Source organism: Myripristis murdjan, chromosome 19, assembly GCF_902150065.1.
Source record: "Myripristis murdjan chromosome 19, fMyrMur1.1, whole genome shotgun sequence".
Classification (NCBI taxonomy): Eukaryota; Metazoa; Chordata; class Actinopteri; order Holocentriformes; family Holocentridae; genus Myripristis; species Myripristis murdjan.
The window spans coordinates 23,813,233-23,836,986 of NC_043998.1; the positions used below are offsets into that span (position 1 = coordinate 23,813,233).

Below are 23,754 nucleotides of genomic sequence, written 5' to 3' on the forward strand. Positions count from 1 at the left end.
GCGCTACCCAGACCAAACGGACAACTTTTCACGCATGCGCAACGGGAGCCAGGTGTCGGATTCGCTGACGTCACGTGGACACGCAACGGATAAAAATAAAATAATATTAAGTTTTTATTTAATTTTTTTCTGGGAGTTTTATTATTTTTTAAATTTATTTTGATTTCATACCTCTCTTTTTTGTACAATATTGTGTGAAGCACATGTCTGAAATATTCTGTGTATGAATGTTTTCAGTAAAGATTATAAATAAATACATAATATCTTAAAGGTATTGACTGGCAGACGGCATGGCTAGTACCATATAAATTGTGTATTACCAGTAAAATTTCCAAAAAAGTACACATCAAAATTTTACACAGTACATATCCAACAAATCTATAATTTTCATCTAAAAATTTCAGATATTCAAAACAAATGGAATTTCTGCAATGATGAACCTGACTCTTTAACGAATTTTTTTTTCTACCATTGTGTATATTCAATTAGATTTTGGACTCGAATGAAAGAATATATATTGGGTAAGACTAGTTATAATGTTAAAATTGAATGTAAAAACTTATAAACACTAAAAACTAAACTAAACTAAACTAAACTAAAATAACAATAATAAAACAGCCAATCTGTACCGTGAACTCTTTAAAGAGGAATCACTGATGTGTTGTATTCTTATTCTCTAATGATTCTATGTTAATGGTGTCTATTTTTTCCCAATGATAGTGTCAATTGTGATTAAAAAAATAAATGACATACATGTAAGGCAAGGAAAGACAAGTTTATTTGTACGGCACAAAGTGATTTACAGAGGCATACGGATACATAAAGAAAAACATAAAACATTGAGAAAACATGAAAAGTTAAAAAATCGATAAAAAAAAAACAAGCAAGAAAGGTTTAAAACAATAAAAGCAGAAACAAAACATGAACAGGAGAAAAACACTTTACGATTAAAGGGTGGCAACATAGCTTACTTGTTTTATCAATAAGCCGCAGCATAATAATGTTTTAAGATCTGATTTAAATGAGCGAACTGTTTCTGAAACTGTATTTTAAAGACTCTTTAGTCTCTCTGGGATTATCTAGTCCAGATTTGACAAGTCTAGGGAGAGTGGGTTTTGATGAGGAGCTGGTCTAATGTGGTGCGGATGGGAAAAAGACGTGAATTTTTTTTTTTTTTCTTTTTTTTGCATTTTCATAAATAAAATAAAGAATTTGAGGTCAATAAGAAAAAAGTTACAATAAAAATGAATAAAACACAGCAAACAGCTAGAAAAAAAACAGTAGTAAGGGCAATTAAAAAATGAAAAAATGACCAAAATCTAAGACTTTTCAATAAAAAACAATTTCATATTATGATTCACTCATTTACACGTTTTTGTTTTTGAATCAGCTTGAAATTCACTGAACAGCGCCATCTAGAGGCGTTATGCCACTTTTAAGGTGGACCGGAAAATTCAGCATCATTGTTATGTCACGATAACAGTGCTGCCCTAAATGCCTCCTCGTAATGTACTTAGTTAAAATTTGGAGATTTTGATGATCAGGGAAGACATATAATAGACTCAAAGGGTGTGCAACTGCTGATTTGATTAATTTGCTTGCCAACAAGTTTCTGTAGACCGATTTTAAAATTTCGCCTCCTTAACGTCACATTTCGGTTATTTTCCAGAAAACTGAACACTGTTTGTACCGTTGTGCCGGCAGGTGGGCGGCTAATTCAGACAGCACCTGAAGGCAGCACGCAAAGTTATGTTTCATCATCCATTCAAAGATACAACAGCTAGATAATTCACAGTTTTTAGATTTCTCAAAACCAAACCACTTTTAAAGTCTTTTTGCTTGAATTCAACTTTAATCTAAAGTCTCTAAGAATTATAAACGATAAAAAAATGAACTATTCTTAGAGTATTACGACAGCCTGGACTTTTGTTACAATCAATGAATGTAATCTTGTTCTTTGCGTGACCAATGTATGTACTCTTTTCCTTCCCTCTTTACTTACTTTTACGTCCTTTTAATTAATTTACTTATTTATTTACTACCATCATTTTGTTGTAATTGCATGACACTGAGTATTACTCTATATTTTTGTCTGTTTGTTTTTGTTGTTGTTTTTTGTTTCTATCCAAACGTGTTTATATTAATCTGAATTGTCAATAAAGATTTGAAAAAAAAAAAAAGATAATTCACAGTTTTTGATCGATTTCAGTGTCTCACACAACACAACACACACGCTGCGATGAAAAACACTTTGAAGCGTGTTTTGCGGTTCACCCCAAACTTTCCGCGCATGCGCGTTGCGTCGCAGCAAACCGGGGCACGATGGCTGCGGATAGCGCCTTGCTGCTGTCTCTGGTGGAGGAATTTGTGTCGGGGCTGCAGGACAGCAAGGCCGGGGACACGGCGACAGGTAACAGCCCTCGTAATGTTTTCCCGACGGCGCCCTGGAGGAGATTAGTCGGCAAATGAGGGCGTTTGAGCCCGCGGAACTGCTGTTTCACTGATGCGCAACTCAGCGTGACATCCGAGCTAACGCTAGCTAGCTAGTTAGCCCGCAACATCCTGTGTGCTGCTGTAACCGTGATGTTATGCAGAAAAACACAGGCGTGTCCGGGTTGTCGCTCATGTCGACTCACACTCGCTGTAGTCCTTGCTTTACACGCTGTTGTCAGAGAGAAATAACGCGGTTTGTGATGCTAGCCGGGTCCAGTTTGACCGCATGCCGCTTGCTAACAGCCTGAGCCCCCCTCCTCCTCCTCCTGTCCTCCTGCTGTCTTTGTGCGCCGCCGGCCAAAGTTTACCTCCAACACTTTCTGTCAGGAAAAAGATGAAGGTTAGAATGAAGGATGAAGCATGGGGTTTCTGTTCAGACATCACCGCAAACGCTTGAGGCAAACTTTTCCCATGTGCCCTTTGCGTCTTTTGAAAGCATCCTGTCAATGAACTCTGTACCATGACCCGGCCGATGCTCATGGTCACTGAGGAGAGCTGCCAGCAGGAAAACCCCAAAACATAGCACACATGTTCTCTAATAACACAATATACGGCTGAGAGGATATGCTTCTGTTTCCCGGTTCGATACTAGAGATAGATAGATAGATAGATACTTTATTCATCCCGAAGGAAATTCACAGCTTTCAGCAGTATCCACAGAGTACAAGATTAAGTAAATCAAAAATAAAGAATAAGTAAATCAAAAATAAAGAATAAAAGATGAATAAAAGATATAAAAGATGACCCTCGAGATCTAAAGATCTAAGTACCAATGTGCCAAAAAAAAAAAACAATGTGCAAAAAACCAATAAAACCAGTGTGCATCGATGTATACAATGTGCATAGATGAGGGCAATGTGCAAATTTACAGTATAAACAGATTATAAATAAATAAATAGCACCCAGATGATAAATAGATGATAAAAAGCCAATAAAACCAGTGTGCATCGATGTATACAGTGTGCATAGATGTGGGCAATGTCCAAATTCACAGTATAAACAGATTTTGCCAGGATTCTTGGGTGCTGATTTGATATGCATTGCGATTCTACAGGTATTGCAATTCAGTATTATGGTCTGTTGTGAGGTTTGCTTTTTGCACGATCCTCTAGTTTGTGGTTGTAAAGTTTCATGAGGTTGAGGTCACTATAGGTGATTGTATACAGTGATGTCAAGTTTCAAAAAATGCTCTCTGCCTGCAGTGAAATGGCTGCTATGGGGGCCAACATCATCACACAGGAATCAAATGTGGCTCATTGAATCCACAAGAGTCTCAGCTTTCCAGTCAAAGCCAACTGATGCAGCTCCAAGACTGTTTAGGCCCCAGTCTGCACACACACACCATTTTACAACAGGCCACAAGAACACATGTGGACTGCAGGGTTTGTGGCCCAAACTGCATGGGATTAGCAGAAGGTGGGCGTGTCTGCAAAGGGGAGAGCCGTGGCTGCCCAGAGAAGCCATTTTCATTCAGAGATCTTTAGGCCAGAGGTCTATCTTTACTTACTTTACTTACTTAATTGATGCAGTAATAAGAAATAATAAAACCAGAACTGTGATACTTAAGAGAATCAGTTTTCCCCACCCTAACATAATCATGCATGCATCCTGTTGCTTATATTGCATTGACTTTCTATTAGGCGTGTTGGGCAGCTGATTGCACTACTTTTCATTTAGCTCTTTGCACATCTGTCATTGATATTACACCTTTGTTACTGCTGGGCTGTTTACTGTTATCTTGCATCTGTCCTCAAGTGCAATATTGTGTTCAAACCTACTCCTTATCAGTGGCAAATATGCACCTTGTCAGTTTAACTCTGACTATTGACCTGTGTACATTTCTGTATTGTTATGTATTGCACACTGGCTTCTACGTCAGATTTTATATTGCTGATAAGATGTACATTGGGATCTTTAGAAACCTCAAGATCTCCACTAGAAGTTAAAATATAGCCTAGCTCTGTGGATTCGAACAAAACCGCTGAGTTGAAGAGATTAAAGCACAGTCAAAAAACACAAACAAGAATGAAGTCTAACATTATTTTATTTACAAGTGCTTTTTATTCACACATACAAGTTCTAATTCTAATTTCCTTGTGCAATCATGTCAATTTTTTACTTTGGTATTTCAGCCTTATATTTTGAAGATTCTCTTGTCTCTGCTTGGCTGCAATAAGTGAATGATGTTTTTTTTTTTTTTTTCAGGAATCAAAAGTGGACAGTTTACAGTCCTGCAGCTGGTGGAAGCACTGGGGTAAGAAGTCAACTCAGCCTCATATCATAACAACACTGTTGTACCATTGTTCTTTCTTTGCCAGTCTGCTTCCATAACTTATTGGTGTGACTGCATGTAAAAATGTGGGAGCTGTTTAAGAGATTTATGTGCAGAGGCTTGTTTAGGACTAATGGGAGTTGGGAAGATGTTTTTGAATGACAGAATCAAGTGGTGCGTCCTCTTTCCTCTTCATGTGTGACTTCTGTCTTAATTCTGTTTCTCTTGACTGAACATTGTGTGATGATTCAAGGGAACTGTCTGTCTCAAACCCTTTGGAACAGCTTACCTAGCCTAACAGTCACAGTCTTTTTTTTTTTTTTTTTTTTAAGGAATACTTGTTTTAGTAGCTATGTATCAAGCCCCGCCCAAAACAAGGCTTTACACATTTTACATCAAGTGAATAACCTGCACACATTCAGCATTGCCGGTATATGTTTCAGTCTCCAAGTTGTTAAACACTTGACACTGGCGTTCAATACGTTCAGGCTTTTCCAAAACAGACTTTTGGCATCATCTGGTCCATCATGCAGCATGTAATTCACACTGATGTGATAATGTGTGGGACTCACAGATGACTCCTTCACTTTGAACCGATCCTAACAGAAGATTGTGCAGTGTGTGTATGTGTGTGTGTGTTTGTGTGTGCATATGTGTGTTCATTGTGTTTATCCTATCAGTTTCCTTATCCTCTCTCTTTTCTTGCACATGCCCATATGAGAAAAAGCCGTTCAGAATCACGAATAAGGTGCGACAGTGATAGTGATCAGGTTTCTCCTGCAGAAATCTACCTGTGCTAACCGGCTTTCTCTTAATCCCTTAAAGGAATATGCTGACATTGTGGGCAAAACGGCAATTTTTCCGACTCACCCAGACTGAGACAAAATGTTTGATACCATTTTCCACCTCTGTACGTCCAGTGGTTCAGCTCTGATGGGTAGCATTTCATGTTAGCTTAGCATAAAGACATGAAGCCTGTGGAAGTTGTTAGCCTGGATCTGTCAAAGTGAAAAAATAAACCTTCCAGCAGCTCTGAAGCTGTCTTATTTACACAGTGGATCACGTGGACTTGAAATGCACGTCTTTTTTTGTGTTTGACTGCTCCGGTGCTTTTTCCTTTGTCTCTCCCTTGTTTGTGCAGCACACTGTAACTTTGCTTTGAAACGTGCCACATCAATAAAGTTATGACTCCGCTCTGTGTTGCAGCCTGAGTCTGACGAGCTCGCAGCCTCACACACGAGCCAGAGGAGTCCAGCTGCTCTCTCACGTGCTGCAGGAGTGCTATGGAGATCTGTCTGAGGGAGAAGGTAGGCCTCGTTTTTTTGTTTTATTCAGCTGTATTTTATTATTCTGTGTTCTCTTCCATCAAACTCCCTTTGCTATCAAGGGAAAATCCACCTATACCTGCACTACACTGCCATGTATCATCAGTCTGTTATGTTCAGTGCATTGTAGGAGTTAAGATTGTGATTGTGTTTGGTGAACCTGCTCTCCTCTCTCAACCTACCGAGTGATTTCCTTTTAATGACTTGCAGTAACCCACAGAGAAGAGGTGTGAACATCTCTGAAGCTTCAGTCAGAGCTGGGCGTGTGCTCACAGAAATAGCTTCAAAGTGCGATGAGTCAGCAGTGAGTTATACGCGTCTGTTATTGAGGCTGAGACATTTTCTCAATATGCCGCGTGGCCGGTTGCTGTATTGTATTCTGGTGCATCTGCCGCTCCTGTGGCGCAGCCGTCGCTCCTTCTACGACGGATCATCTCCTGGTGTGATTGTTGAGCGTCGCTGCGAAATGACAGCTCTCGAACGAAGCTCTTGCTCTTTGAGGGAACTGAATGAAAGCTGGTGGAGGATAGAAAAGCTGCAAATAAATTATGTGACATCATCTAAAGAAAAATACATGCCCATGGTAGGTTAAATGAAGGTGGATGTTTTCTTGAAAGGGATTTTCTTATTTAATATTGCTCTTGACTTCTATCTTCATGTAATAAAATGGAGTTTTAATCGGCTCCAGCAGGGCCGGGTGGGATTTAGTTCCCCTTGTTGGAAGGGGTGTGATGATACCAGAAGTTCACTACTCACTACCAAAACCAGTGAATTTCCATGATTCTCGATACCCGTTTTGATACCATGGACAAAAAAAAATCCCATTTACTTCAACATACACTCGTTTATTAAAATCTGTTGAACATTCAAGCATTTAGATCAAACATTAAGTCATCTGTGCTTGAATTAAAAACCTTTTAGATTGCACAGAATTTCAGCTGCAGTATCCAGCCGAGACATGAGAAATATGTAAGGGATAATGCCCGACGAGGTGTCCATTATCAGAAATTAATGGACGACGCGGAGGCGTGAACCGTCCGACGCGAAGCGGAGGCTCTCAAACTCCTCAAACTGGCAACCCTGTATTCTCCTCCTTCCTTAGTCGACTGGACAGAGGCATAAAACAGTCGCAAAATGTCATTGAGAGTAGTGGCAGTGTAGCTCTCAAAGTTGATGTCCATGTTTTTCTGAGCCAGGAAGTCTCTTAATGTTTTAACTGCCCATTTCGTGGTTTTCTTTGTGTTTACCTCGTCCTTGTCATCCTCTAAAGTGTTCAATTCCTCCGGTGTCACCTCCTTGTGTCGCGTCTCCTTTTTATTTTCTCTTCTCTCTTTCTCTTGTGCTGCATCCCAGTCTTCAAAATTATCAAATTCACCAAATAGGTTGAAGGAAACTACAAAATCACTCATGTTTTGTCTACTGTCTTGCCGTTGTGATAAATAAACTGTAAAATAACGTATGTTAACGTATGTTCTGAGTTTCTGTTGCCAAGGTTACCAACTGGCGTTTGAGCCAGCGCAATAATTTAGAACAATCAGGCTATTTGACCGGAACTTTTTTTTACAGGTGTCCTATAACACGTTTTAACGGACACCCTGCAGCCAATCAGAATCGAGTATTCACCCAGACCGTGGTATAAATGGAAATAATAAACATGCTTCTACATAATTAGAAAAATAAATTTTAACATTACAAAAGAGAACAGTGGCATGTAGCCTTTAAGTATTTAAAACAAACAATAAGTTGTTGGCTACACAGCAATGCCAAAATGAAGTATTGTTTATTTCAGGATATTTGTTGTGTTTTTTTTTTTTTTTTTTTTTTTTTTTTTAAAGATACAGATTTCTCCCTTCCAGTGTTGAGAGGTAGATTTTGTGTATTTTTGCTGTTGTGGCTGTGTGACGTCTGGACGAGCTGCCACTGCTGCAACACAAGAATTCACCAATTTGGGATCCACAGACCACACTGATTGTGTGAGGAGCGAGCGTCGTGCCTCGCTCTCCTCCTTATAGCGTAATGTTTTCACGGCCCGGCTCGGTGCAGCAGCGCTTCGTCCCTCAGAAAGCGATTGTTGAGCGTCACCTGTCTCTCGTCTGGTTTCTCCACAGTGGAGGTTCTCGTCGCCTTCTACGAGAACCGGCTGAAGGATCACTACGTCATCATCCCGCACGTCCTGCAGGGGCTCCAAGCGCTGGTGAGCCACAGCCACAGAGTTAACTCTCCATCGGCAGAAAATAGGAAAATTAAAAACATTTTGCCTACATGTTTTCATGTTTTTTTTTTTTTTTAACTCTAGCCAGTTTCATGTGTAGACAAAATAGGTGCAGTTCAGATTTGTTTTCCCACAAAATCTCATTTTTTTTCCATGTATTTTTTATTTTCATGAGCTGAATTCACAAGATTACTTTCTAACACGTGGAAAAAGGTGATTGGCACACTAGCTAAAAAAAGTAAAAAAAAAAAAATTATAATGAGAAAAAAATCTGAAAAAAAAGAAAAAAAAAAAAGAAAATGACCAGAGCTTAAAAAAACTTGTAGAATATGAACAAAACATGACTGGAAAATTTCAAAACCAAAAAAAAAAAAAAAGACCAGAAAACTATATTGTAATTACTAAAATGATATATTTATAACTATTAAAATGAGATATTTAAATGTCAGATCAGTGATACTGGGTTAACGTCAGATTTTTTTTTAAATTTAAATGCTGGTGAAAGGCGTCTCACCACAGCCTCTTTCACAAGCATTTAAATTTACTGCACTTTCTTTCTGTGCTATTCTTAGTTTTGTGAAATTTCCCCACTGTGGGACTAATAAAGGAATATCTTATCTTATCTTATCTTAGATCCTGATAATAATAGTTTCGTAATTTGTACTTTTATATTTTTGTTTTGGTTGCAGACAAAATGCTCGGTGCTGCCCCCTGGCTGTGCCGTGTCCATGCTGCGCTCTCTTTTCCAGGACGTCCACGTTCAGGTGAGGCTCCACGCCGTAACGCCTTGAAGCTGCGCTCGCCCGAACACCTTAAATCATGAAGAAGCGTGAAGAAGAGAGAGTTACACCACAGAGAATGAGATAAAAAAAACGAAAAACGACCCGCTGCCATAATTTTGTTTTGTTTTGTTTTGTTCACCTGCTCGCCGTGCAGCGCCCACTAAGAAAAACACATCAGGACATTCGGGAGTGTGCTGTTTATTAACGTCACTACATAAGCCGACTGTGCAGAGTTGCTTAGTGCAGCTTTAATGATCGAGTGGGTTTAGTTTCATTTGCACATGTAAGTGATAAAGGAGGAAGAGGAGAAGAAAGTAAAAAAATATATATACACCGATGAGACAAGAATACACAAAGACGCTTCAAAAACGATAACAATCATTTGAAAATAGCCCTGACACACAGGAAAGGAAAACAAAAGAACACATAGTTTGTCCACAGAGTGCCTTAACCTTTGTATCCCAAGATGTAAATGAGAAACTGATCTCTGAAATTAGATTTTTTTTTCTCGGAGAGAGATTTATAGAGGCTTTGATAGATTTGTAGAAACTGAAATTCCAGCGATCTGTTCGTTAGGAGACGCAGAGCTTCTTGAAGTACGGCAGTGAATTTGATTTGCATGTGTTTGGTAGATCAGGATATGGCACTGTCTGTTGCTTCCCATTCACTTATCTCTCCGGTGAACCACAACACACACACACGCTCTGACCTCATTCCTTTACAGAGTTGCGATGTTCTTGCTCTGTCACTTGTTCATTTTATCCCTTTTTTTAATCCGTATTTCTGTTCTTTGAAGCCCCTCCCTCTGTTGAAAGTCCTTGCTGATAAACTTGACTGACACATTTGTGAACCATGGCATTGTGGGTAGAGAGCTGATCCGAGGTCTCTGTGTGTGTGTGTGTGTGTGTGTGTGTGTGTGTGTGTGTGTTTCTCCAGTCTCTGATGCTGGCGGAGAGATCCTGTGTGTACAACATGCTCATCAACCTCATGGAGTCCAGGGAGGCCGGTAAGAGAGAGAGACCTGTGTGTGTGTGTGTGTGTGTGTGTGTGTGTGTGTGTGTGTGTGTGTGTGTGTGTGTGTGATTGAATTTGATCCTTAGTAAGTGTTTTCTGACCCGAGGAACTTTTTCAGACTTCTAAGAAGTGTTGGAGGAGCTTTTGTGTGTCTGCACTGCAGGGACCGGGAACATTTTGAGGGAGTTTTTTTAGCTCGTACTTCGTGGTACTTTTCTAGGAGTACTAGAGTAGGAACTTCACTTGGTACACGGTACTTTACGAGGTACTTTACGAGGTGCTTTCCGGGCAGAAGAGGAACCTCGAGTGACATAAGTGTACGGTGGTCGAACACTTGAGCCATTTGCAGCATATGACGTGAGAAAAATATCAATCATATCGCCATCATAGAGATTAACCTTTATTTTGAAATTCCCACGGCACCATTTCCATCCAAGCACACCGCCTTCAAACAGCGCCACCGCCAGGCCGATAACGGTAGCCAAGACAAAGACAGTAAAGATATCTTCTCCCCCCTACTACTATCAGGAAAAAATTGGCAATGTGGAAATATTTTGGATTGCAGAGAAGAGACAAATTTCATGCCTTATGCAAACAAAACCGATACGAGATAAAATCCTCAGAAGCAGCTACAACAGAAACATGGCGTTGTGATGTAACTGATTGTGTTAAATGAGCAGAATGATCTTGTCTCATATCGATCATCTGCCCCTAAATTGAATCAAAATCGTATCATGGCTGACTTTTTGATATCGTGTCATTGTCCAAATTATTGATATAATATACTATCGTGATGAAACTGGTGATTTACACCCCCTAGTATCCGTCATCCCTCCTCTCTTCCCGGCTGAATCTGTTTTTTCCAACAGAGCTGAAGAGTTTGGGGGCCGACTTTGTGTTTGGGTTTGTCCAGTCGATGGACGGCGAGAAGGATCCTCGCAACCTCCTCCTGGCGTTCCAGATCGCCAGGAACATCATCTACGGGGGTTATGATCTGGGTGAGAGCTCGCACACACACAAACACACACACACACACACACACACGTCTCTTGAGTTTCTCTCTGGGAAATCCAGGATCCAAAAGGTCACATTTCCGAGCGAGGCGGGCGCCAACCTGAACTCACTTTCCTGTTAATTTCCTGTCTGCCGTCGCAGGTAAATTCGCGGAGGAGCTGTTCGAGGTGACGTCCTGCTATTTCCCCATCGACTTCACCCCGGTGAGTCCCTGTTTACTCAGCTGCCGTGGCCTGACTGGCAGATGAAACCAGAGATCGCGGCAGACAGAAATGTCATCACCGACTTCCTGTGACCTCAGGCGACCTCTGCGGGAAACAATAACGGCCCTGACCGTCTCCTCGTCTGCTTGCATCACGCCAGGGTCACGGTGATGCCATAGTTTGTTGACTGTCTGAAACAAACTATCCCGTCGCCGCCACGCCGCTGGCTGATATGATATGATGTGATGTGATGTGATGTGATGCGAGGTGAGGTGATGCTGTGCAGGATGTGGTTTTTGTTTGTCTCTGTGCCAGACGACGGCTGCAGCACTTCCTCACCACGCAATCATGAAACAAGCTCGTAAAAATGCCTCGTGGGTTTTTTCCATTTGGGTCAGGCGTGTCGACGTTCGGGCCCCCAAGTGAAAGGGTTTTGTTTTCATCACCTTTCGCACCTATCGCAGTTTTGCGGATTTTTTTTAAGTGCAATTTTGCATGCTTTTTTTTTTTTTTTTACTGGACTTATTTTTCTACGAAGGTTTGAACTTTGAGAGTTTAAACAAGAGAGAAAAGTGAGAAAATGTTAATGCCTGTCTGAGAAAAGTGTATAAAGTGTGTAGTGAGGGGGTTTACAGCCTTAAAACATCTATAATAATTGTGAAAAATAAAGCTGACTACTTCGCGGATTTATTTTTATTTATTTTTATTTTTAGAACATAACTCCCGCAATAAATAAGGACCACCGTAAATCCGAAATGAGGCTGCAACAGAGAAGAAGAGCTTGATTTTAAGTTCTTGTGAGGATCCCGAGGTTTCCAAAGATGTGCTGCTGAATTAAATGCGTCTAAAATGAAGCACAAGACATGGAGATTCTATTTGATGTGGTACTTTAGCTATAAAACAAATTTCTATCGTATTAGTGTGATGGAGCTTCGGTGAAGAACTGTAACCAGCAGAGACACAACATGGATGTGACATTATGGCCAAAAATGTTTTTTTTTAAGGGGAAACATAAGGGGAAATTAAGAATTTAAGGGCTTAAAAACAAAACTTAAAATGTCACTCACCAGTGTTGCATCTTTTCCCCCTCAGTTTACAAAACCTCATTTGATTTCTGTATGTTGAAATCTCTTAAATTCATTTTTGCAACTTTTAATATTAGGCCTTAAAATTCATTAAATCATGTTGAATCCTAAATGTGAATTTAGGAGGCCTTCATTCCCACATAAACATATTATCTTTCTTTATGTTTATATGTTACACTAAACCTGCTGGGAAAATCCCTTTTGTAGATCGGATATGTGCGCTCATTATGCTACATTTACTTGCACATAGGAAACTAGATTTTTCACTTTAGCATCTATAGGGGGAAATCCCACAAATTTTTTCTAACTTAACCTGAATTGATTTTTTTTCTTCCCCCTGCCAGCAGCTTGCAGTCTAAGCTAAAGGAGTCTATAACCATAACACATTCTCACCTAAAACTGACCTTTGCATAAGAAAAAGATGATTTTTTTTGCAGAAATAAGTCTTTAATCTGATGCAATCTAATCTAATTCACAAGCTCATACAGCCAGCAACATTTCAGCATGTTAGTGACTCAGTTCAGAGCCTAAATAATCCCACGTTGCGAGCTGTGCTCTCTGGATGTGCGTCACACTCCGGTGTTTACCTGGAGACTTTATGGGAAAGCAGGAAACGGCAGCAGCTTCATAATTTGCTCCGCACGGGAAAACCAGCAATTTCCCTGATTACAGTTTTGGATGTTAATCAAACGGTAATAAGCTGTTATTACCTGGCTACATGATAACAGAGCAGCTGGCATGACGAGCACTCTTTGTGTTTATGCACTGTCATGTTCGTGTCCAAGCTGCATGACTCGGGGATTTTTTTTCTCCCCAGCAGAGTTATTTCAGTTTGGTATTTTTCATTATTTTTTTATTTTTTATTTTATATATTTATTTATTTTCCAATCCAGTTTAGTTTCAGGTAGTTTCCAGAGTGGGTTTGCTGGTTGCAGTTTAGTTTTTTAGTTTAACAATGGTTAGTTTCAGTCTTACTTTTTGTTTCAGTATTAGTTTTAGTTTCAGTATTAGTTTTAGTTTGTTTTTTTTTTGGGTGGGTGGGTGGGGGATGGGGGTGTGGGGGGGGGGGGGGGGGGGGGGGTTCTTAGAATAGGTCAGAATAGGTATTGTGGTGACATATTTGACCAAACTGACAAAGACTAAAACTTAAAGACAGTTTCTGTATCTATAACTATCTATCTATCTATCTATCTATCTATCTATCTATCTATAGATATAGATATAGATATAGATATAGATATATATCTATATCTATAGATATCTATATCTATCTATATATATATGTATATTTAATTTTAGTTAGTTGTATAAGCACATAATATTGTTTCAGTTAGTTTTCATATATTTTCTAATGTCTTGTTTTTATTTTTATTTCAGTTAAGTAAAATGTTTTTTTCACTCCTAGTTTTAGTTTTTAATTTAATTTTAGGTAACTATAGTATCCTTGTTCCCAGGTGTTGGATGTATAGCAGATTTTTTTTTTTTTTTTTGGCAGTGTTAATTACCTTTAATTTTTCCATTTTTGCTCCAAAATGATTCAGTGTTTCCTGCTGAGCTTTATCATGCGACACTCCAGCCTTCCAGTGAAGACAGACTGATGAAACTGTTGTAGGGTTAGCGGCTCTTTATTCTGCTTTTCTTTATTGCACTTTACCATGAAAAATTAATTCACCAGGAAACTTCTCGAGCAGGTCGATCAAAAGTGAAATGACTAATCGAGCCGACAGGAATGACGTTATTAGCTTTGGTTTTATAAACTCCTGTGACGAGAGCAGCTTCTCATTTTGACTCCTTCATTACTCGTGGAAGCGTGCTCATGATTTTGTTTTTTGTTTTTTTTCCCCTCCAGCCTCCGAACGACCCGCACGGCATCACGCAGGAGGAGCTCATCCTCTCTCTGAGGGGCGTCCTCGCCGGGACGCCGCAGTTCGCTGAGGTACGACTTAACAGCTTGTTTTTTTTTGTTTTTTTTTCTGAAACACTTTACAAATAAATTATTGTTATTATAAATTATTGCTAAGCTGTTATTGCTGTTATTGTATTATCATTATTTATTATTGCTATTATTGTTATTTTTTATTTACTTATTTTAAATTTTTAATTTCATTTATTTATTGTTATTCAATTATTTGATTTTTATTATTTATTATTTATTTATTTCTCTCTCTGTTGTCTGGCCTCTCCCAGTTTCTGTTGCCTCTGATCATCGAGAAGCTGGACTCGGACGTGCAGAGCGCCAAGCTGGACTCGCTGCAGACTCTGGTGAGAAAATCCCTCGCTCTGTCTGCTCAAATCCTGGCTGAGAAAAAAATCTATTTCAGAGAATATGAGCGATATATGCTTCTCTGTAAAACAACAAAACACTTTGCACAGGTTCGGGAAACGAGCCGGCAAAGCTTTTTGACAAAATAAATCCAGAAAAACAATACGGGTCGCATTATCTCACCTGACGAGTGGTGCGGAAAATAATCCTCAAATCCTCAAAGCAAAAGTGTGGAGGAAAAATCTTTGGTTAAAAGTGAAAGTTGTGCATTCAGATTAGCAGTATTCTCAGAAACATGTTGAATGATGATTGTTGCCCAATCAAAATATTTCAGTTTTCTGAGGATTAACCTGAGGCTTTTATTTTGAAGTGTGACTCTTTAATTAATAAGTTCTGGTATGAATCGAGGCTAACCTCGGCCCAGGGATTAGTTAGTCGTAGGTATACGAACTCAAGTGTGAAATGGGTTAACCTGTGTGTGTGTGTGTGTGTGTGTGTGTGTGTGTGTGTGTGTTTCAGGCTGCGTGTGTGTCGTTGTATGAACACAAGAACGTGGCCGAGTTCCTCCCCGGTCTGTGGGCTTCGCTGCGCAGAGAGGTATGTTTCACACTCAAAACAAAATGAAGTGTGTTTGACGTGATAATCTCACTGTGTTATGAATGAATGAATGAAAATGAAAAAAAAAAAATTTATTTCGGTCAGGTCATTTAAATTTACACTGTTTAACGGGAAAAATGAATAAATAAATAAACAAATAAATACACATTCTGTCAGTATAAATGAAAATATCCACAACCGAAAAGGCATAGGCTGAAGCTAGCGCTTACTTTCGCCTAACCTTCAGCTTGATCAGATCAAAATTTTTCAAAACATTAAACAAAATATTATAGCATTTTACACAAAAGATCCCAAATATAACTTCAGAATGGTATCTGAGTCATCAAATACTTTTCTCATATTTTTCAAATACCTTACTTTTGAACAAACGTTTAAATTCGAGGACTGACTGGCACATCTTCAATTCATCGTCTAGACCATTGCATACATCCACACCCCTCACAGAAATACATTGATCTTTTATTTTGGTCCTGGATTTTATTTTCTCCATCATATCTTTCCCTCGGAGCTCGTATCTACATTCCCTTTTTTTAAACATGCTCAATATTTCACAAGGTAATAGATTGTTATATGCCTTGTACATTATCAATGCTATTTTGTAGTCCACTAGGTCCATGAATTTGAAAGCCCTTAATTTAATAAATAATCCATTTGATGGTTCTCTGTAGTTTGATTTTGTGATAATCCTTACAGCTCTTTTTTGAAGGATGAAAATAGGTCTAGTATGGGTAGGATATGCATTCCCCCATATTTCTAGGCAATAAGTTATGTAGGGGACGACGACTGAACAATACAAAATATACAAGGCATGCTCGTTCAACAAATCCTTTACGTTGTAAAGTATAGCAATTGATTTGGCTAATTTTGATTTAATGTAATTGATATGCATTTTCCAATTCAGTTTATGGTCCATAATGACACCTAAGAATTTTGTTTCAAACACCCTTTCAATTTGTGTTTGTGTGTGTGTGTGTGTGTGTGTGTGTGTGTGTCATGTATTTTGACCACAATGTCTTAATATAGTTGGTTTTCCGTCACACTGGTTGTTAGAGGTTTCATCCTCCACCTCTGTTTTGACCGGGGTTTCCAGTGGTTGGACCAGTTTTGTTTTGTTCTTTTTGTTTTTTTGGTCATTCTCATTTGCTGTTTTTTATTTACTCGACCATGTCGGTCACAGAAATGATTTCTTTTACTCTAACATAATTAACAGCTTTTAGCATTTTTTTTCATACTTAAAAACATTATTTTGTTACAGTTTTGAGTCTCTATGTAAGACTTGGCTGTGTCCTCGTGCCTGTAAAGATTTTATCATGTTAAAACAAAAACTCCTTGTCCTGAACCAAAGTATATTTTTTATTGCAGTGTCCCTATATTACAATATAAAATGCAATACAAGGATCTCATTTTTCTTTTTGTCTCTTTTTCTATTTTAGACCTTTTTTTTTTTTATAAAGAGCTTGTTCAAAAAGTGACGTACAATCAATGACTTATCACCTTATTGTTTTTTTTTTTGTTTTTTTTTTCCATCGCTGTCCGGTTGTTCATCCCCAGTTTTGACCCTCCTGTCCCAGTTGCTCTTTTCACAGCAGCCATGTTTGTAATTGTCAGTATTCATTCATTCATTCATTCATTCATTTTATTTATTTAAAACTTCTTTTCACTGCTGCTGAGGTCCATGCAAAACATTGAGACACAACTAAAATCAAACTGTAAATAATAAAAGAAGAATACACGGTTATATCAGTTTAGAACTAAAGGTAAAAGAATAAATAACAATAAATGCAGTGAGATAAACGTTTCCGCTCCGGTTGTGTCTGTAGAAACCGATCTGACGTTGTGGCCGCTCTCCTCTCCTCTCCTCCTCTCCTCTCCTCTCCTCTCCTCTCCTCTCCTCTCCTCTCCTCTCCTCTCCTCCTCTCCTCTCCTCTCCTCTCCTCTCCTCTCCTCTCCTCCTCTCCTCTCCTCTCCTCTCCTCTCCTCTCCTCCTCTCCTCTCCTCTCCTCTCCTCCCCTCTCCTCTCCTCTCCTCTCCGCCTGCAGGTGTTTCAGACCAACAGCGAGCGGGTGGAGTCCGCCGGCCTCGCCGCCCTCACCGCCCTCACGTCCTGTCTGTCCCGCTCGGTCGTCAGCTCCGACTCGGACGACGCCCTCAGAGCCTTCCTGGACCTCGTTCTCTCAGGTTGGTTCTCGTGAAGCTCGTTTACCGAGACGAGACGGAGAAATGCAAACAGAGCCGGAGAGAGAGAGAGAGAGACGAAAACAACAAAACGAGAGAAAGACACTAAATAACATGGACAGAGTGTGTGTGGATGTGTGTTTGACCTGCCACCCTCAACACAAAGGAACTCTTTTTTTTCCTTTTGCCACAGTAGATTATAAATCTTTCCCAGCCTCTTTCATGATTTCATAAGCCTAACTAACTTTAGAGAATCCACCAACACCTCCACGGTGTTAACGAGGTTAACAAGTTCACCATCATCATCATCAAACCAAAAACCAAGGAAGCTGATTGGACGGAGAAACTTTCCTGCATGCTGACAATTCCCGTCTCCAAATTCTTGTTTATATGAAAAAATTAGATTTACCCTGATGAAAATGTTATCTCTAATAAAGTTTGTGCAGGCTTTACTTTTTCCTTCACTGACAGTTAGTCAGTGTTTCCCTTGAATTTTACTCTCTTCTCTGTGGAAAAAATTAAATCATTAAATAAAATCAACATAGATACAATATGCAAAGAAATCAACGTCTTTCAAGCTCTGCAGATTGTTTTTCTGTATCTATGGACGGCCTGTCTGCAGGTCCTTAAGTCTTAAAATGTCTTAAATTCAGTTTTGTATCTTTAATATTAGGCCTTAAAAGTCATCAAATCATCTTAAATTTGAATTTAGGGGGTCTTCACTCCCACATAAACATATTATCTAATGTAATTTATCCATCTTTTTACTCACTTTTGGTCAAAAATGTCAAGCTCTTCTGCATGAAACTGAACAACAGCCGATTTCTGAAATGATTTAAAAAGCGCTGTTTATTATTCTTAGCCAACTTACATCATACTGTTTTGTTTTTTTTTTGGCTTCATTTCAGACTGCCAGCATCACCTGAGCGAGCCGGACCTGAAGCTGGTGTGGCCCAGCGCCAAGCTCCTGCAGGCGGCCTCCAGCGCCTCCTACAGGGCGAGTCACGCGGTGGCGGCCGCCGTCATGCCCTCGCTCATCGAGCAGTACAACAGCAGGACTCAGGTGAGGACACACACGCTCACCTGAGTTCAGTATTATCAAGTCTAAATGTTTCAGTTTGCTCGAATCTGCTCCTTTTTACAGTTTAAATTCCCAGTTTAGAGGAGAATAACCATCGTGCTCGTCCACAGGAAGTTGCTATACTTTTTTTTTTTTTTTTGTTAAACATTAAATCCTATGGGAAGCGTTTGTAAAAAAAAAAAAAAAAAAAAAAAAAGCCCAAAAAACAAACAAAAAAAGAGAAATTAGCTGCTAGACAGGGACCTTAATTTTTTTCCCCAGTGGAAACCAGTTGTAATGAGAAAATCGAAAACAGCACTCCAGTGTTATAAGGTTATAATCAGAATCAGATATACTTTATTGATCACTGAGGGGAAATTGAGTCAGTTGCAGTTGCTCCAATTCTCAAGAGAAAAAAATAAATAAATAAATAAAAAAAATTGTGAAATTATTGAAATTATAAAAAAATTATATATTATAAAAAATTATAATAAACACAAGATTCAAATTTTAAAACATTTGCTTTAGAAATTTGAAAAAAAAAAACATGATGGGAAAATATTTGGATAAATAATACAATTATATTACAGCAATACATATAGAAATAAGAAATTGAGAATATGTAAAAAGTATACCTGTATGTACACCGGGGTATTGCACTATTATTATTATTATTATTAATTATTATTGAATTATAGATTCTGGCTGTTGTTGTTTTTTTTGAGTTATGTGTTTTTATTTTGTTTAATTAATTTTATTTTATTTATTTATGTAGTTGTTCATATCCCTGGCCCAAAAAGCCTCTCAGCAGAAGAAAGACTCAGTGGCGGCTCAAAGGGAAAAACAAAAAGAGAGAGATTGTATCGACTGTATGTAGAGGAGAGGGAGACGAGGAGTTTTTGTGCTCGAGTTTGCTGGAAAAAACACGGCAGCAGCTGATTTTTCTAAAACTGCACTGAGCAGCTTCTGGCACAGGGAACATTTTGTGAGTCTCACGCCGTATTTTATTTTTTTGTCAGTTTTGCACAAAATTCACACCGATGAAAGCAGATCTGTGTGAAGACATATTCACAGGCCGAGTGTGTGTGTGTGTGTGTGTTGCGCAGCAGAATCTCCGGCTCCAGATGACTAATGCTGATCACATGCAGCGCGCCATGCAGCAACAGGGGAAGTTGTGCAATTCTGCAAAATATGTCCCGTGGAAATACGTTTTGTACTTTGTGTTTCTCCTCCCCAGACGAGTACAAATGGAAATTAGACGGTGCATGTGTGTGTGTGTGTGTGAGATGGTTGCTTTTATGTGTCTGCATATTACATTTTAGACAACTTAAGTCTGGCCTTTTCTTTAGACCCATTTTACTGAGGGGGGTCAGGGGTTCCTCAGTAGGAGGTCAAAGGTCAGCAGTAGAAGCGAAATAGAGGTGGGGAGCATCATCTGAAAGCTGGAAACCTGAAGATTAAGTTGAGATGCAGCTCAGCTCCGTGTGTTGAGTTATTCTAGTCATAAATCTGTCATAAACATTGTGATTTGGTTTATTTTTTCATTTATTTAGAGTGCGTAAGGGTTAGGACATTTGAAGCCATTCCCATGTTCAATTATGTCTCACAAGTTGTTGCAGCAAATTTGGGGTTGATGTTATTTGTTACACAGTTTTGGTGCAAAATTTGACTATTTTGACCACTGGAGAAATAATAAAAATGGTCATAAATCCCTCCAAAATCCCACATTAGGACACCAAGACCTTGAGGAACACCACAGAAAAATCCATGCTTTGATTTGGAGTCACTCGCCAAGACGTAGCCTCACTTTGGAGCGATATTTAACCTGCCTGCCGACATCCTCGCATGACATACTTGGCATTAATCGGTTCCTTAGGTTGTCTAGTTTCATATGATCGTATCAGTGTCTTCACTCCAGCTTTAAAAGACTGTAAGTCAGCTGGTGGAACATGAAGGGGTAAATTTTATTTTTGGACATGGCGTTGTTTCATTTTCCCCCCGCTGTGCTCATACCTGTGATACCAGAGTCCAAAGATGTGTGTCATGACCGCAGTGACTCTGATACTAAAATGTGTCTGTGTTGCTCCAGTCTTCCCAGCGGCGGACGTTACTGGAGGTGCTGCAGGGCTTCATCGCTCCGGCCAAAAGCAGCCAGTCAGCAGAGAAAGGTGAGAGCTGCAGCCGCTGGTGTCCGCGGCCGCCGGGACCCGAGACGCTTTGCCGGCTTTGTTTTGAACGAAGAAAATAAAGTGCAAGCAGATCTTAATGTTTGTCTGTCCCTCCCTCCCTCTCTCTCTCCTTCTCTCTCTCTCTCTCTCTCTCTCTCTCTCTGTCAGAGGAGAGTGTGTTTTCAGCTTTCCGCCAGTCGCTGTGCAACATCGTGTTCTCGGCGCTGTCGGAGAGCAGCGCCGGCCTGCAGGTCACGGCCACGTCCGTCCTCACGGCGCTGGGGCAGCAGGCAGGTGAGAGCCAGCACACTCCTCCATCTCCACGCCCTCCCCACACTTGTTTTTGTTCGCCATAAATCTGCTGCTCGTGTTGATAATAAGTAAGAAGGCGTTGTTTACTCTGCTGCGCCTCGAGGGCGGAGCCTCCCAATCAGAGATCAATAAAGTACATCTGTCTGTCTTATACAGACATCTTGAGGAAAAGAGATCAATTCAAACACTGGGAACAAATTTATTAACTCCATTAGAGCATTTTGATTAAGGATCAACTGGTGTAGATTTTTCAGGGCTGATATTGATTTTTAGTGATCTGGGACACCGATTGTCAATGCATTTAAAGCCAATATCCATTTGTAGTAATTTTGAAAATTGCAGTGTCAAAATTTCCAAATTTGTAATGCCAGCACAAACCTTGTGTTGAATTAACATATTGTATTAGTAAAGAATATTTAAAAAAAAAAAAAAAAAAAAAAAAAAAAACAGAAAATTAGCTGTAAAAGTCACCTGAAATTTAGAAAAAAAAAAAAAAATCACAATAGCTAATTTATGAATTTATTAACTCCATAACAGGGTTTTGAGTAAGGATGGAGTAATTAATTTAATCTTTATTTAAAGTGTAGAATCACCATGCCAGCACAAACCTTGTATTGAATGAACAAATATTGAATTAATTGATTTGTGTTGAAATGCTGATGATGCCTTTTGCGAGCATTTAAATTTAAATCGACTAAAACTGAAACAAAAAGTGTAACTCCTTTCAGACGGAGAGGCGGAGTCGGAGCGGTTTTCGTCAGGCAAAATTACAACACAGATTACTGAAAAATTCTGAATATCGGCCTGAGAATTGGACAATCCATCGCTTTGATCCTGATTTTTACCTGCCTAGCACATGTGCTGACTTTAAAGGTTTTGTGCATAGACGGGTACATCCCTAAAAAAATAAATAAATAAAAGGAAGAAATGACGTCATTAGATGATAGATGGCAGAATGACTCTCATCATCCTCTCTCTCTCTCTCTCTCTCTCTCGCTCGCTCGCTCGCTCTCAGGTCTGCTGCAGGACGGCGAAGTCGAGCTCGCCGTCGATCACCTGACCCGAGTGATGCTGGAGGAGAACGACGACAAAGTCTAGTAAGGGCTGCGACTAACCGTTGTTTTCATCGTCAGTCAACGCAGCGATTTTTTTATTTTTTTTATTTCCATCGCTGATTGATCGTTTGGTTTATAAAGTGTGAAGAATAATGAAAAAAAAAAGCCTCATGAGAAGTCGTCAGAGCCCAGAGTGACGTCTTTAGAGGTCGGATCAGGCCGGCGTTTGGCTTTTTTACTGGAAAAATGATTAATCAATCATAGAAATGTAATCACCTGAATTTCCTGCCGTTCCTAATTGACTAACCTGATTTAATAAAGTCAGGTCAGTCATGTGACCGCATTGTCAGATGTTTCCTCTCTGTTTCATGTCATTATGATTTAAATAAGTTTTGGCTGATGTTCAGATTACCACCGCCAACAAGCTCATTTTCTAGTTTGAGATGTTTTACAGTCATTTCCAGTATTATTGATATTATTGGTATTTCTCATGCACAGTTGGCATTTCCTATGAATTTTTTAGCGCATTTACATGTAGATAAACCCAACGTAAACCTCTCTCTCTCTCTCTTTGTGTCTTTGCCGTGGTTTGTCCCTCCAGTCTTGCCGTAGTGGACTGTGCCGGCACTTTGGCCAAGTTACATCCTGCAGCTTTTATCAGTAAAATGATCCCGAGGCTGAAGCTGCAGATTTTCTCTGGTAAGAGACAAGCCCAGGTGTGGTTTAACTCCTGCACGACATCACATAAACTATTTTTTTTTTTTAACTCTCGCCAGATGCAAGCCATTTTGAGCCATTTTTGTGAACAGCTGCCGAAATGATTAGCGCTGACAGAAAAAAAAAAAAAAAAAAGTAGTGAAAGAATTTGAATTTTTACATCTCAGATTAGCAGCAGTGATGTGGGGAAGTGAGGATTTTAGGGGCTTGTTAAATGACTCATGGGGAATTCTGTGGTGAAATTGTAAATATTTGCAAAAACGCAAGTAAAAGTTCAAGTAGAAAAGCCTTGAGGAGGGAAACTGAAAACTGTCTTTCATTTGGTGAGAGGGAAAGTCAGTCGCTGCAGCAGGAAATACGAGAAAAGGAAGGAAATAAATCATCAAGAAAAAAAACAGAGCATTGCCCAACACACATATCTGAAATTAAGGCTGTATAATCAAACACAACCAACAGTTTCAAGACTAAAACATGTTCAGTGGAAGATAAGAATGAGAGGTTTGGGGGAAAAAGTAGATTACAGTGGGATTAAAGTATGTAAAATGATAGAAAATACAATTTCCTGAGGTGAAATAAACCAAAAAGTTTAAATTTAATGTATGGAGCATGAAGTAGGTAGAACACATTGTACAAATATTACTTAATGTAAAATAAACCAAAGAGAAGATGTGGAAAATGACAAGAAGAGAGACTCCGTGCGACAGATTATAATCTGATGTGAATGAGACGGCAGATCAGCCGATGAGACGTTTCCCTCCTCTCCTCCGCTCAGAGCCCATGATCCAAGACGACGACAGCAACACACTTCCCAAGCCACATTCCCATCATGCAGTGCGTCAGCGGTGTTTCTCGGCCCTGGCGGCGGTGTCCACGCTGCCTGCCGTGGTGCAGGAGAGCACGCCCGTCCTCCTCCAGGTCCTCAGATCTGCACACACAGGTAAACCGGAGGGGTTCAGTTCGCCATGACACGATTTGTCAAGATTTGA

General features: G+C 39.5%; 1 protein-coding gene across 2 annotated transcripts in view; it reads left to right on the forward strand.

The window, feature by feature from the left end:
- Nucleotides 1–2,284: 2,284 nt before the first annotated feature.
- mms19 (MMS19 homolog, cytosolic iron-sulfur assembly component) overlaps nt 2,285–23,754 on the forward strand; it is a 38,301-nt gene continuing 16,831 nt past the window's right edge. For both annotated transcript variants that reach the window (XM_030077209.1, XM_030077210.1), the window contains exons 1-18: nt 2,285–2,410; nt 4,699–4,747; nt 5,972–6,072; nt 8,199–8,284; nt 8,992–9,066; nt 10,021–10,090; nt 10,968–11,096; nt 11,254–11,315; nt 14,250–14,336; nt 14,588–14,662; nt 15,183–15,260; nt 17,321–17,459; nt 18,365–18,519; nt 20,606–20,684; nt 20,853–20,978; nt 22,012–22,093; nt 22,653–22,750; nt 23,541–23,705. In XM_030077209.1, the coding sequence (XP_029933069.1) occupies nt 2,323–2,410; nt 4,699–4,747; nt 5,972–6,072; nt 8,199–8,284; nt 8,992–9,066; nt 10,021–10,090; nt 10,968–11,096; nt 11,254–11,315; nt 14,250–14,336; nt 14,588–14,662; nt 15,183–15,260; nt 17,321–17,459; nt 18,365–18,519; nt 20,606–20,684; nt 20,853–20,978; nt 22,012–22,093; nt 22,653–22,750; nt 23,541–23,705 (1,744 nt within the window). In that variant the 5' untranslated portion in view covers nt 2,285–2,322. The remainder of the gene's footprint in view (nt 2,411–4,698; nt 4,748–5,971; nt 6,073–8,198; nt 8,285–8,991; nt 9,067–10,020; nt 10,091–10,967; nt 11,097–11,253; nt 11,316–14,249; nt 14,337–14,587; nt 14,663–15,182; nt 15,261–17,320; nt 17,460–18,364; nt 18,520–20,605; nt 20,685–20,852; nt 20,979–22,011; nt 22,094–22,652; nt 22,751–23,540; nt 23,706–23,754) is intronic.